Here is a 15,795-nt window from a genome sequence, read left to right as displayed (position 1 = left end):
GCTGGATGGACAGCTCTTACAGATGTTAACCACTACCAAAAAAACTATTTTTGTGGCTTTGTTTGGATGAGTCAAGCCCACGTGATGAACATCTGGGGTGTCCCCACAATCCATGGCATGTGGCACAGAAAGAGGGAAAAAAATCCATTTCTCAAGCAGATTCTTTGAAATGCCAGAGACAAAAGGAGTACTGGAGTGGTCAGTTCTGGGACCAGTCTGGATCTCCTTCAACAGCAGCTTGGAGAGAGGATGAGAATTTGCAAGTGGTGCCAGAATTAAGGGACTACTCTGAGCTGTGTTTGGAGACAAGACAAGTTTGGGTGGATATAAGAAAAAGATTCTTCCCCATGAAGACAGTCAATCACTGGCAAAGCTGCCCAGACAGCTTATCCATCCCAGAGCCTATGGCATGCCCGTTCCTGAAGGTTTACAAGAACCATCAGGATAAAGCCCAGAGCAGCCTGGTCCCATCTCACAGCTGGCCCTGCCTTTGGGAGGCTGCACCAGAGACCCCCTGAGGTCCCTGCCAGCCTGAACCATCCAAATCAGGCACCAATGCCTCTGCTCTCTGCCCACAGAGCCAGCTTCACCACCCTTGCTCTGTCAGCACACCTCTGTCTATTCCAGCATCCTAATACTCCTGGGAATGGCTCTTTCCTCCAAGGAATTTTCTGTGACAATCAGAATTGGAAAGCAGGCCATAATGAGTCTGTGCGCTCTGTGTCAAAATGAAACATTTTCAGCTAAGCCCTTGACTGCAAGGCCCCTTAAATCTTTAGTAACTCACATCCCAGTCTGCAAACCTGAGAAAATTTCTTCTTGCTTCTCAAGTCTTTGCTTTCTGTTTTTCTGACCTCATCTCAAAGCAAACTCCACGTGAGCGTCCTTTGGTTAAAAGCTGATGTTATTTTCCTTCCTTGCTTCTGCAAGGAAGGAAAATAACATCAGCTTTTAACATAAAAACAACAGATTTTGGCTCCAGTTGTATTTGTGAGAACATTGGGTTTGTGTGTAGGATTTCATGCTTTATCTTGGTACAGCCCCACGTGCCAAGCCGGTGTATTCAGGGGTAGGTGATGGGAAATGGGAAAATTATGAATTTGCCCCTGAAGTATATAGTCCAGAGCACAGCCTGCCCAGGACAGTGCTAATATTAGGGGGAGAGAAGAACATTCACCCTAAAAATCCCCAGTATAATGCAAGGCCACATTTATCATGCACTCTTTGGACTCATTTGCTTTTTTGCAAACAATTCTCTGCAAAGCCATGGCTGACATTCAGGAAAGAGCAATGAAGTGGAGCACCAGGAGCTTTTTGCACCAGCCAGTGAGCCCATTGCTAAGCTGCTTTGTGCAGGAGTTGTAGAAATCACATCCCATGCTGACGCTCACCTTCTTGGGGAGCTGGCGGGGAGGACCACATTCCTTTCCAAAGATTGTCAGGGCTCAGAGAAGCATTTAGCAAAGCCACACTGAACCTGTTCAGATGCAGCTGGAGTTTGTAAAATAGGGAGCTCTTCTTCCAAAATTAATTCCTGGCTTTGGATTTCTCTGATGTAAAGAGTTTAATTTTCCAGCTCAGAAAACTCTGTGCTGCTCCTTTAGTGAAGGGATAGGAAGGTTCCCAGCCTCCCTGCCCTGACCAGCAAAACCACAAATTCTCAGGCTGTTCCTGGGAAGTTTCCTCCTGCACCTCTTTCTCCTAACAGGATATCCTCGCGTGTCCTTCAGTCCCAAGCTCAGTGTGGTGGTGGGGGAACACTGACCCAGGAGGGGCTATGTGATCCTCAGGGCTCTCTGAGAGCAGGCAGTGAGCTGTGGGGCTTGTCCAAGCTCCCACAGGACCTGATAAAGGACCTTTAGCAAATCATTCTGGATAACCAGCCCATTAGGCTGTCCTTAGCACCCCCAGCCCTTCAAAGAGCTTGTCAGGGCAGCATTGCCCACCCAGGGATTTCACAGACCCTGCCAGACCCCACCATCTGCACAGCAGCCTTGGCATCTCCCACCTTGGCTGCCCTGGCTCTCCCAAGGACCACAAGGGCTGGCCCAGACTCTTCTTGGCACTTTCTGGGGGGTGCTTAGGCAGTTCTGCACATCTGGTGTCTTACACTGCACTATGGGTTATTGGTCAGGAGACATGCAAGGGTGTTTTGGCATGGCACAGTGGGGATCTGTCCCTTCCCAGCTGGAACATCCATGCCATGGGTGGGTGTTGAGCTCCGAGCCACAGGACGCTCCTCAGACCCAGAATTTAACAGCTTTATTTGGATACTGGGGAAATCCCATATGAATACACACTGGCACAAAGCTGGAAGGAACAATTTCCCTGCTCTCACTACACTCTGAACCCCTCTGCTGCAGGAAAGTGAGTTGGCCAGTCCTCCCTTAAAAAGAAGTGCCCAGGGATACTTAGAGAGTGTCTCCAAGGCACTGAGAGTAAACCATGTGTCAGATCCCCAGCTGGAAGAAATCAGAAAGGAGAGAAAGAAAAAGATAAAAGTAAACAGAAAACTTCTTATACCCTGAAATGGGAACTAAAAGGTGGAGAAATCCCATGTGAAGGACTCTGTTCAGAAATCCTGGCAGAGTTTCAGACATCAGACTTCACAGCCAAGTAACTGATAGCAGAGATAAGAAAAAGAAACTGTCAGAAGTGTACATAGTGCACACATCACCTTGGTATCTAATTAGCTAAAGGAGTCTGAGTCTTTACTCAAAAGCAAAATTTTTCCCAATGTACACAAAAGCTGATTAAACTTTAACCCCTCTCCTCCCCATAAATTAAAAAAGAGACCCCAGTCAAAGTGATATGGTACAAAACTTGGTCAAACAAAAGTTTTGGAGCTCTTATCTCCAGTTTACCTTCTGTATTGAGATTTCCCATCCTTGAATAATGACTTGCTTTTTTATTGTGTTTTAAGGAATATGTCAGTTGCTAAACCTCTGAAAGCTCCATGGTGTCACTGGACTCTGAACAGACCAAGAGTGAGTGTGCCTTTTATAGAGCAACCTGTGTCTTACACACATCCTGTCCCCTCACAAAACATATGGATATTCCCAGTGTGATCATAGCCAGTCTTAACATCCCAGGGTTTGTCTGCACTAGGTCATTTAGTCTGAATTAAATATATGAAAACAGGACTGGTCACACCACACCAGCAGCTCCTCAGGCACGTCCATTTGGTGTCAAAGAGGTCTCTCATCTCTTTTGCTTCATTGAAGGGGTCTTACTTCAACTCTTCTTAATTCTGAGTGTTGAAACAGAGTCCTGATTCAGTTTAATTAATCCCCTTTAAAAATGAATTTGAGTTAATTCTCCCACGGGTCTCAAAGCAGAGAAGTGCCCAGAAATTGCTGCGTGGCTTAATATTTAGAATGAGATGGAACTCTTTCAGGGTGAACTACTAAACCCCACCTGAAGATTTCATTTTCCTTATTACTGGAGATTGGAGGAAATTTTTTAACTCAGAAAGCAATTATGGGCAGTGCTGCCATGCCCATGTTTTGATCATAGGTTTGATGAAGTGGAAAGGTCACAGCTCTTGAAGTCAAGTGCTAGGATGATATTCCCACGTGCCACGTAAGTTTATAACTGAAAAAACATTGGAAAAAGCTTTGAAGCGTAATAATAAAAGCAAAAACAAGACCTCAAATGCATTAGTATTTTTCTAAATCACGCTTTTTTTTTCATACTTGTGGTTGGCAGTGTAACATCCAACAGCATCTGCAAAACACTAAGTACTATTTGAACAGACCAAATGCTTAGGAGGAGAGCCAGAAAAATGTTCATAGCAAAATTTACCAGCCCTTAAATTTAATTACAAATCCAGAACTAAAACTGTGTTCAATGAAAATTTCACTGTGGTGAGTGCAGTAGAGATGGGCCTGAGCCAAGAGGGAGCAAAGAAGCAAATCCAGACCTCAGGAGCCTGGACATTGTTCTGAACTTCACAACTGTGGAACAGGGATCAAAGGCCTGGACTATTCAACTTGGAGAATTCAAAATCCCTGTCCATCACCATGGGTAGCCAAAGAGCATTTTCAGAGCCAGGGGACATGGGCAGCCCACCTGCATCACCTCCCTCCCAGGGGTGTCACCTCCAGCTCCAATGGGGATTGCCAGGAACTCAGCAAATTTGAAATCTGGCAGTGCCACATGCACAGAGTGGGCAGACAAGTGAGATCTGGCACATACCAACAAATGCACACTGACAAACTTCTTTGAAGCAGTCCTGGCCAACAAAACAATCTGATTTTTCCTGGCTCTTTCTTTTTCCATCTCTCCAGTACCTGCCCACCTTCCACCCAGTGGTGAAATACACAAGGTTTTCAGTGACTTTGAGGAGAATGGGTTTTTTTATTTCTCCCTCCACCAGATCTCATAGAGGTTTGGCTGCCCAGTGTCCATGGAAATTGAAAGAAGAAAATGAAAAAGCAGAGGCTGGCCCCTGTGCCCATGGCAGCCGATGGGCCTCAGCTGTGGATAGTACCAGGCAGTGGCCACATGCAGCCCTGTGGTGCAGAAATTCTGTGTTACACGATAGATGCTCTTGTAGCTCTGCAATACTGTCTACATTTATTAAGTGAAATCACTGCCTGTTTTCTGCAGCATTAAAAGTGAGCTGGAGTACAATATATTTATTGATTGCTACTAAACATACCCTGGGCCTCCCTCCAGCTTCCTCTCTGCTGTTTATTCAAGCAGAGCTCGAAGCACAGACACACACCTGCATCCCCAGGACAGGCTGTGCCCTGTCCCTGGAACAGGGGACACGAAACTGCTGCCCAGCCCCTCTCAGCACCACACACAGGGGAGCTGAAATCACCAGGAAGGAGAGGGAATGACGAGCTGTGATGGGACCACTGGGCAGGGAGGGCACCAGAACTGGCGGGAGGAGGAAGAAACGGATGTTGGACTCCAGGGATCAAAAGGAGATGCACAGATGAGGAGGAGGCTGATGGAGGCATCTCCACAGCTTTCCTTGGGCTGGCTGTCAGGAGGAGCAAGAGTCCTGCAGCAGGAACAGATGCCAGAATGACGCCCCAGCACTGCACAGGGTGGTGGGGACACAGCAGAGAAGGCCAGGCTCGGGCACAGCCCATCAGGCAGTGAATCCCACTTTGTTACCACTTCTTGACACCCTGGGGACCCACGGCAGAGAAATGAGCCCCTGGATTTATCCCCCTTTTCCAATTAGCCTCATTTCCCCTCCTCCTCTCCCTCCGCCCTGCTGGAATCAATCCTTGTCCTGGCATTTTAAAGGGCAATGTGCACGTTTTATGGCTGTCCCCTATAAAACCATTCTACATGATAACACATCCAGCCCTTTATTAGGGACGTTTGGCAAGTTTATTAGCCAGACATTTTTCTGCGCTGACAGATGAGGTCCTGCCATCACTTCTCTGAGCACGAGAGTCCCTCCCGTCCCCTCCTTCCCTCTCCAGAGCTGTCCAAGCCCTCGATGCCAGCAGCCCACAGAAACCCTCAGTGCACAACCAGCCCCCTCCCTGTGCAGCTGAAGTCCTCCCTGTCCTACACATCACCTGCAGCCAGGTGAGGAGCAGCAGCAGGACCATCCCCTTCCCCCAGGAACTAGCAGAATTTAATTATCCTCTGCTACAGCCACACCCAGCAAAGACCTATTAACCCTTCAGATCCAGGAAAGTGCTCCTGGCTCCGTGCACAGGCATCCAGAGGGGCAGACTCTCACACCATGGCAGGACAGCTCCTCAAGTCTCTACAGCAACGCTGTGCCTGGAGGAGCAATTAGCCCCGAGATACCTAAAGATACCTTTAGGCATCTCGGGGGGTAATTGCTCTCATCAGACACCAGGAAACCAATTGGCCTTTGTGGTTTGGGCACTGGGATGCTTTGCCCCAGTCCACCCCAATCCCAAGGTCACCACAAACAACACATCTCTGCAGCACTCCCTGATGAGATGAAGCTGGGACACAAGTTCAGCAGATGTTACATGAGGCACAGGGGCTCTGCTTCCCAAAAAAGCCAGCACTGTGCTGCCAAAGTGGGTTTGTCTCAGCCCTCGGATGCTGACGCCACCGAGGCTGTGCCTGTGCCAGCTCCTCCTCCCTGTGAAGCTCGGAGGACTTGATGTAAAGCCAGCTGCAAGTTTTATTGTCCTGTGCTCACAGCTGTCCATGTGTGTAACAGTGAGCAAAAGGGTCAGCAGGGGTTTAATGGGGGGTCAGGGATTAAGAACAGAGACTGGAATTTATCTGAGTGCTTACCTGGTGCCTCCTCGCCACACTCCAGGGCCACTGGCCACCGCTGAGGGTCTGCTCCCCCCACACCAGGACAGCCAGAGGGATGAGTGCCTGGTGAAAGGCAGCAAGCAAACCTCTGGCTCAGCCCTGATCCCAGTCAGGCTGTTGGGCAGACACACTCCCAGGTCACGGCAGATGATCCTTGTCACCTTTCAGGTGTTTGCTGCACATTAAAATGGGAAGCAAATGCAAGGCCATGTTGTGATTCCCACCCTGCGGGGAGCCTCCCACCCAGCTGTGGGTTCACTCATTGATTTTGACCCACTGCTGCTGTTTAACCCCGAGCAGGGCCACTGGGAGCAGTGGTGGGCTCCCTGCAGCTTCCAGCCCCCTGCCCCATGTTGGTTCACATGTCACATTCCCAGGCTGTGTTATTCTTAAGTGCTGTAAATCTCTCACTATTATTCTCCCACTTGATATAGTGAGCTGTGTCATTTTGAAAGGAAATACATAACAGTATATTAAAGAAATCATGGATCTCCTCATTCATGTTTAAAACAAATTTATTACAATGTAAGAAACCCTGAATAGCATGAATTTATTATAATGATTTAAGGCTCCTGGCACTTGAGTTAAAAATGTCTCTCAATAAATAACTTTCCCTTGAAAACACAGCAAATTAATATAGTTTACCATTTCCAAAGTTATATAAATCCAAGAGGCTTAAATCAACAGTACGCTGGATAAGATTACTGTTGCTCAGCCACAGACTGGTATCACAGCTCAGAGGGATGGAAAAATCGGTGAAAAATGAATGGCTTTTTGGGTTTTTTTTTTTCTTTTCCTGGTCACCACCCTAGGCTATGTCTGCTCTGTGAAAGTCAGACTAATGTGAAACGGATGACAGCAGCTGTGGCCTTTGCACACAGGTATCATTAAAACAGAGCGGCTACTCCGCCACCAGACTCAACAAGCATCACTCTGATATTTCCCCAAAGTGCCTCCAACACACACAGCCCCCTTGCTTTCCACAGCCGTGTTTTAATTTGACTGCAACCCAGGAGCTGAGATGTCTCCAGCTTGGCTGCCTCCAATCCTGCTGCAGTCTCCCAAGTCCAGAGCAAACACGGGGTTATAAAAAACTGCCTGGACACTGACCCTGGCCCCAGTGCAGGAACATGGATAAACTGGGAAGGGAAGTGAACCCCACACGCGGCTGTAGCCATCAGTGGGCTTTTCCTGGCCCAGAACTTGCTTCAAGAGCTGTCTGTGGAGCTCAGCAGCTGTTGGGGACAACAGCCTGTGCACATCTGTGCATCCTGGGCAGCAGCAGTGTTGCTCAGCTGCACGCACAGCTGGGTGCCAGCTCACAGAGAAAATTTCTCACATCTTCTCCCTCCCCATGGACCTTCCTTCTCCACAGGCCACCCTCCAGGCAGCAGAAAGAGCTCGGCATCATCAGCTGAACAACCAGGCAGCCCTTCCCAGGCAGCCCTTTCCCTCAGCAAGGTTTTCTATGGCTTTTTACTTTATGAAGGCCTAATTTTTTTTCTTTACTGTCAGCATGTCAATTTTTTTCCACAACATGGGTGATGACTACTTTTTTAAGCAAAGTACAGCACCAGTGACATCCTGACAGTGCCAATACAGCCAGAGTACACCCACCTGAGCTTTTCAACACAGGAAGTTAGGGCTGTTAAGAGTCAGATTGACAGCCTCGGTAAATTCAAATCCTCTGTTCAGCAGACGACAAGGAGTTATTAGAAGCAGACAAGGCTTTCAGGTCATCCAGTCCATCTCCCACCCCACCTTTTAATTGTCTCTCTCACCCATGCTATAAATATCTGACTCTTCTCATCTTGTTTCCTCATTATGTCAATTATAGCAGTCCCTGATCATTTTTATTACTCCTCACTGCGATCTCTCCAATCTGCCAGTAAGCTCTCTGGTAATGAGATCCCTGTGCTAAAGGCACAAGTGCAAATAGAGGGGCACCAGCTCAACTGACAAGGAGCCATTTCCTCTGCAATTCAGAGATGTCATTGCCTCCCCATCTGCAGCTCAAAAGTCTTCTCGTCTGTTTTTGTTGCTATCACTGCCTTGTGCTTTGTTCACTCTTCTCCTTCTGAGAGTTTGTGTTGTCTGGGTCTCCCCCATCCCATCAAGAATGTGTCTGGCAGATTGTTATCAAGGTGTCTGAGTTCACAGGTACTGCACCCACAAGTTCATGCTCTGTCCCAAACTGAGTCCTGCAATCTTTTTCTTTCCTGCTTGATATTTCCACTTCACGTCATTCTTTCTTCCTCAACTCTTCTAAATTTAGCAGGGCCTCCTGGTTTCATTTCTTACACAATTCCACAATTCCTGCTTCAGGAAACAGAACCATGATCTGAAATGCAACCAGACCTGGTACTCAGCCCAAGACATCCAAAAAACAAAAACAAAAAAACTTCTGAAAGTGGCAAAAAGGAAAGGCTGTACAGAAATGAGGCCACACTATCACCATGTCCCATCAGCAGCACTGGAACTGGGCATCCTGCTCTAGTGTAAACCTTTCAAGATGCATAAATGTTCAGAAATAGGCCCTCCAAAGCATCCAGAGGCTGAAAAGACATTAGGACACAAGGCCATCTCAACAAAGAGAAGGCTCGACCAGGAGTTTATGACTCCCTTTGGGGTACTCAGTCTGGCTATACGGCAACTTTGTAATCCTGCTTCTAGAGGCACTCCAGCAGCTGGAAATTCAAGTAGATAACCTCAGCCTCAAAATAAGGCAGTTTTGAGATAACATCAGCCTCAGAATAAGGCAGTTTTGTAGCAGAAAGAGTAATTGCTGGAAGATTTTGACAAGGCACTTCTAAAATTTCAATGCAACTTTCTCATAGTCATCTCTAATTCAAGAATGAACTAGATTTTATGTCTGTGAATTCATCTTGTCCTTTTCTTCATTATCAGGTGAAGGGGAGAAGTTCCCACTCTGTTCTTAATGTTCACAATACTCAACACTGTGTTTGGGCAGTTGCTTTAATCAAACCCATGCTTCAAGGTTTTATTGTAGTTGCCAGTAAGCACCAGGAAATATACCTTTTTTCAGCTTTTCACTTTCCTCTTGTCTGCAGATAGGGGACCAGAAAAAAATGAACTCACACTGGTTATTGCATGCTCTGAGTGGAAATTATTTTGTTTTACATACTCAGGATGAATCTTGAATCAAGGAAACGGCTCTCACTGCAGCTTATGGATTAGGTCATCTGCTGGGACCACCTGGGCATCTCTCACCTCACAGATGTCAGGACCTCACCTCTTAGAGACATCTGAGTTTCTCCAGTTCAGCTCCCCAATGCCTTCAAGCCTTCCTTCAAGCCTCAGAATACATGAAGCCTGAGAGCTTCAGCTTCTGTTGAATAGGAATGTGTGCCCCATATGTTTCTGCTCTTACAGATTACAGTTCACAGACATATTTTGGTGGATACCTCCAGTGCCTTCTGCTGTGGGTGCCGATATAGGCCACAGCCCCTCTGAGATGTGGTGCTAAACACAGTTCAGCACAGAACCCACAGAACCCTGTGAAGGGAGGCAAATTGGCTTCCCCAGAGCTAGGAAACAAATCCAGTTTCCCCTCCAGCCCATCCTTTTCCTGCAGCTGGGATGCTCTTCCACTCCCCATTAACAAATGCAGGAGTCCTCAAGCACCAACATTGGCCAGGCCAAGTTGGGTTTCTTGCTGTTTTTTATCTGAATTCTGCTTTCAAACACCCTAGTCAGGGATCCCCATGAAAGCTCTGCTGCACAGCTACGCCAGAGATGCTTGAGCTAGATGTCTCTCAGCTACACGGAGTCACAATATTGTAAAACATTTATTGTCACTGTGAGCAGACAAGCCTTCCAGTGATGCAGGAGCAGGTCTAGATGGGGGAGGCATTTTCCAGAGGAAAGCCACCCAGTCAGAGAAGACTACATTGCTTCTGCTGGTTTAAATCACCTCATTCAATATTCTGTGTTGTCTTATGTAGCATGCAGTTATGTAAATTTATAAATCATACACTAATTAGCACACAATTTCATAAATTTAGTAACAGTGAAAAAGGAGGTTTCTAACTAACCAGGCTGTGCTCTCTCCCCCACAGATGGTACAAATTCAAACACAGCCTGGAGGTCATATTTGAGAAATCTCTGCTGCAACTTCTAGAGTTTAACCCCAGGCTCACATGCACTTTCAAGGGCTGTCTTTTGGATAGCTCAGGCTCAATCTCTCTGAAGTGCAGCTAAGCTCATTTCTCTCCTTCCTTAAAACCAAACTTCCACAGCTCATTGGATCACTGCAAATTTTATTTGTTTATTCTGATTCTTGCTCTCCAGTCTCCTGTTCTTCACCCATCTAAGTCCCCATCCCCTGCAAGCATTTAAGTTCAGTCCATGTCCTGGGTTATACCTGGGTTCTGCACAGTTGCTCTCCATGTGCTCTGGCCTCCCTGCCCAGCTGCTCTAAAGGGGAGATGCTAAAGCTAGGTCAAGGTAATTTCCATCTTTCCCTCATTTGCCAAGCATGCCTTGGACAGTAGTTCCTCAAATGCAGGAACATGATTTGGAAAAGGGTGCGGAGTCATAAGGCTCTTCTGGGAACAAGTGTTTGAAAACCTTTCTCACTTTAAGATACAAGCACACAATTGTCCTTCACCTGCTTATTCTAGTTTTAGAATTTGTCCCTGCCCTCTGGCTCACTCCCACTTCATCTCCACCTTTGGTACAGTTATCTACCTTGCATCTTCGTCCTTTCTTGCCTTCACCTCCATCCTTTCTTCCTTACTCTTTAATTAACTTTTTTGTCCCAAAACATGGTGCTGGCTCTTCAATTCTCTTCTCCTTTGTATTTTGAGACCTCTCTTTTACTTCATGTTCCAATGGAGGCCTTGCTCCTTCTCACAGTAAGACCCATGTCCTGGAGAGGAAGAGAAGGCTTAAAACAAATTCTTCATGTATCTTAGCACACTGGAGACTCAGAACATAATATGATGTGATGTTGTGGGAAGTGGAACACGTTGTCAATGGCAGTACTGACAGCTGAGCTGGACAAAAATCAGAAGATAAGCCAAATAAAAGTCTGGAAGAATAAATTAAACCCCCAGATAATTTATTAGATTAAGACCTCACATACACATATAAATACATGCTCAAGATGAGATTCAACAGCAAGCTGGAAAGGCTAGAAATGAAAAGGGTGTGATTATCACAGGTCTGTGATGTGCAAGGTGCTCAAAAGCAATAACTACACAAACAGCCAGCAAGTGTGTGTGCACGAACCACGTGGGAAGGACACAACGTGAAGGCGTGGGTAGGAGCCTTAGCAGCAGTCGTGTTATTCCACAAAGCCCCATGGAAAACACAGCCTGATGTGCAGCTGAAGGATATTCACTGGGAACACTCTGGACAAACAGTCTATGCTGGACCAACTCCCCAGCAGCAGCTCCCAATATAGAAGCTCAAACTTAAAAGGACACTGTCATGTCATTGCTTTTGCTAGTTTAATTTTTGCATTTCCTCTACTGTTTTAGCAGATGGAAAACAATTCCCCTCCCAGTACCAACTACTGATTTTGTCCTTTCCTATTTGACAATCATTGATTTTTTTTTCCTAAGGTTATAAATATTTTAATAACTTCAACTTTGTAGTGCCTCATGGCAAAATATCTTTGCTTGCACTGACTGCTAAACACTATTCCTAATGTACTGCTGATAACTAGACCAAGAGCCAGCATTATAAAAAATTACTTTCCACAGGGTCTATGAAATTAATAGCTTTTGTTTCTTTTGTCCACATCTCATAGAGAGTTAAAGCATACAGCTCTTCACCCATTAGGGATTTCAACCATCTTTTACTAGAAAACTTTGATTCACAAAGGTGTGCCCCCTGTACAGGTCTGACTGACAGACAGCACCTTCAGCATAGAGCCCACAACCCTGACAATGTCCTTTTAAAAAGAGCTACAACCAAAAAATATAGATTCAAGCCAAAAGTCACCTTGAGAAGTAGAATTTTTTAAGTGATCATAAGAAATCTCAAAGCATTAAATATTGGCACCCACAAAAGAATCAAAGAACAGAATGCTCCCATGGAGTGTTCTCAACACAAAGGCACCTTTCAAGAAATATACATGTAGTTTTTTGCTGTTGTGAAAGGTCAGTTAGCATTTATCAGAAAAGGCAATTAAAGTTTCAGTCAAACTGGAAAAGAGACAAGAAGCAATTGGAGCGAAATCAGAGAACTCTTTCTCTACAAATGCCAACACTTAAAAAAACACCAGCAAAGCTAAAAAAACACCATGAAACAACCCCAAACTCTAAGATCTGTGTGATGGTTATCCCCAAATTTCCTGCAGTCCTTGTATATTTTTCTCTTCTTTCTCCTCCTTTTTCCTGCCCTCTTTAAGCAGCACACTACTCAGCCAACAGAATAAGAAAACTTATGTTCCTATCTGCTCTACCTGAGTCAGGGCACTGAATACATCTTTGGGGCCCTTAGCAGATACCTGGGCCTTCACAGGCTCAGGGAGTAGAACAAGAGGGACATTCAACAGCAAATGGACATATTCCATAAAACTGTAACACCTCACTAAAAGCAGGACAGACCATGCAGGGACTTGCCACAGTAGTAATTTTCTGGTCCAGCAATGCTGCTTTCCCCCTTTAAACTCCTCCAAGCAGCTTTTAAAATTCAGCTGGGATGCACAGAAAGGATATCACCTAATTTGTGATTAAGACTGGGCCTGAACAAAGCAGCCCAGAGTAACCTGAGGTTCCTCTTCCCCTTCTCTCTCCTTTTGTTTCACTGATGGAGCACGGTGCTGCCAGGGGCCGCGGTGCTCTCGTCTGAGATCCACCCTGCAGAGCATCACACATTGCACAGGAGCAGCATGGGGAGGCAGGCAGCAGCCATACCCCAAGCATCAGTACAGCAACTCAACCCAGCCATTAAGATAAGCAGGGTTGCCTGAAGAGACTGTCTGAGGAGCAGTACTGGCCCATGAAGTGGTGTTTGGGAGCAAATGGCCTAGAACTTGCCCATACTGGATCAATTCTACCTTTCCCTTGCTGCAATTTTACTGTGCAAAATGAGTATTTTAGTCTCATATTTCTAGGAACACATGCCGGTGGCTACTGTTACAATAAAATATGAACACTGCATTGTGGAGAAAATGACCATTAATCCTGTAATGTGCAGTCATTTTTACCAATTCGGCACATTTCTTTAAATAACCAAGTACATGCAGTAGATGGAAATGCATTTAAAGAAACTGAAATAGATACAGCATGAATAATTAAAGCTGGCAGGAAAGTGTGCATTGTGAGCTGCTAGTGGAAATAATTACTGATTTGTCTTATTTACAATGGAGTCTGGATGCAGGATCAAAATAGTGCAAGTTAGTGAAAATGTCTTAAGACTGCTCTTGTGCTAGCACTACTATGTATTTCATCTTGAAAAGTACATCAAATAGGTTTTGGATCTCTACGATGTCTGACTCTGTTCTGCTGTTTCAGGGTTACATTACCCAGCACATAAACTCTGTCAAATAGCACTGATTTAAAGAGGAATATAATTCAAACCTGTGCCTAGTACATCAACCTGCAACATCATCTATTAACATTATCAGACACTGTACAGTCGAGCTTACGATATATCCCCTAAAAACTCAGTGTGTTAAATATCAGAATGTTGAAGGAAAAAGTAGATCATAAAATCAGTGAAAAAGTACTAAAGTGCTTGTACCTTTATAATATGCCAGGTTTTAAACAGACTTGTTTAATTAGAAAATAATCTACTTTGAACATGCTGGTTGTTGAATGTTAGGCAGTTCTTGCAAACTGCTTTAGAACAAAAAAAATCAATAATGAAATATACTTCTGATATAAAGCTGGCAAAACTGTGACTTCAATGTATTAGAAAATGTTGTAGATTTTAAAAAAATGCTATTGTAAATTGATTACTTGGCACATGAAAGGTTTAGGAAAAAAGTTAACACTTTCTGATTGGCGTACCCCAACAATATACTTGTATCATGATCACTAAATCCACAATGAACCTGGATGCTAATTAGCTATGTTTTAGAAGAGGGAAAACAAGCGGTGATCACTCCAATAATTTCAGAGGAGGTGTAGACCAAGGAGCAGTGTCAAATGAAGAAGATCTCCTCGAGGAGCCGACTCTCCTCCAGCTCATCTGCTCTGCTCCTGGGGCTGCAGGGGCTCTGGCACCAGGAGGAGGACAGCCTGTGGCTCACGCAGCAGGGCGGGTGCGGTTTGTTCCCGTCACAAGGTTCCCAGCAGAGCTGTCCTGGAGCTGATATTGGGCTCACAGACTCCACCAGGCCAAGAAGAGAGGCTTGGTACCTACAGAAACACACCAAGAAAACAGAGCTCTGTTAAGATCACAGCACCATGCAGGAATTGCATCCAGTTTTCCTGCCTCCATAAATCAGACCAGTCCTAGATTTGTTTGACAAGGGCCAGTGGCACAGAATGCATTTTGCTGTATGGACTCCTGTCAGTAATGACAACACAGAGCTACTGAAAAAGAGGCAAGCAAAGCATGGGTGCTCAGGTTATTTTAGGCTGTTTCATCAGCTTTTCCTTTTGAGGTGTGTAATGTCTTAGTTGCACTCTGGAGACTGAACACAGACCTCAGAGAGATGACAGCCAAATACACCAAACAAGGCAGACCCACACTGGTAATGGTAAAGTGACTTATACACATGCTGCACTCTTTTTTTTGAATAGACCACTACACTTGATTTAGTTTCTCAGGGATTTGAAAACAGCAGGAAACTTTATTATTATTATTACCACAAACTACATGGGCTTCCTGTAAATCTCTGTGTACTATATGGAGTCTGTCTGGTGGAAGCAGTGAAGGAATAGAATCTAAGCAAGGCAATAGAGAATCAACACTTGAGACACCAAGAGAAAAGGCAAAGGTGCTAAGCATCACTCAGGTTGTCCTTTAAGTAAAAGTACAGACATGAGGGAAGGTTGCAAGCCAATGTGATCTGGCAATGCTCACTGAATAATGGCAGGTACTTGAGACAGAGACTTTCTATTAATATTCACAGGAGACAAGACTTGATCTAAATACCAGCACAGGATTGATCATTACAATATATTTCCTCCTGTCCAATTTTAAATGTCTTAAACAATACGATTTCCACTGCTTCCCTAGGGAGCCTGTTCTCCAGCAATCTCTCAGTGATATGTAAGAGATATCACTCCAGAGTTTTACCCAAAAGTCCCTTTGTTCCATGCTGTTGTTAGAACCAACCTGCCTGATCTTCCCAACCCTCAAAGGCTTCCATGCACAAAACATTATTCACATTATTCATCCAAATGAAATTATCAGCACAGGTGACTGGATCCATAGGGTATCTCTCTTGTAAGCAAATAGTTCATCTATAGCATGAGGAAACATGTCAAACTGGTCTCTGCTTTGAGAAAAGCCTCTGTTTTTACTTTTGTGACTGTAAGAACTTAGAAAGACTAAGCAACTAAGACAGCTGTAGGTTTCTCAACTCAGATGGGATGA

General features: G+C 45.2%; 1 protein-coding gene across 1 annotated transcript in view; it reads right to left on the bottom strand.

Annotated features, from left to right (window-relative positions):
• Window positions 1–6,770: 6,770 nt before the first annotated feature.
• Window positions 6,771–15,795, bottom strand: part of KIAA1328 (KIAA1328 ortholog) — a 116,097-nt gene continuing 107,072 nt past the window's right edge. The window contains exon 7 of the mRNA XM_058044582.1: window positions 6,771–14,609. Within this exon, the coding sequence (XP_057900565.1) occupies window positions 14,393–14,609 (217 nt within the window). The 3' untranslated portion in view covers window positions 6,771–14,392. The remainder of the gene's footprint in view (window positions 14,610–15,795) is intronic.

The sequence above is a fragment of the Melospiza georgiana genome, chromosome Z (genome assembly GCF_028018845.1).
Source record: "Melospiza georgiana isolate bMelGeo1 chromosome Z, bMelGeo1.pri, whole genome shotgun sequence".
In the NCBI taxonomy this organism is placed as follows: Eukaryota; Metazoa; Chordata; class Aves; order Passeriformes; family Passerellidae; genus Melospiza; species Melospiza georgiana.
This window is presented reverse-complemented; position numbering and strand designations above follow the sequence as displayed.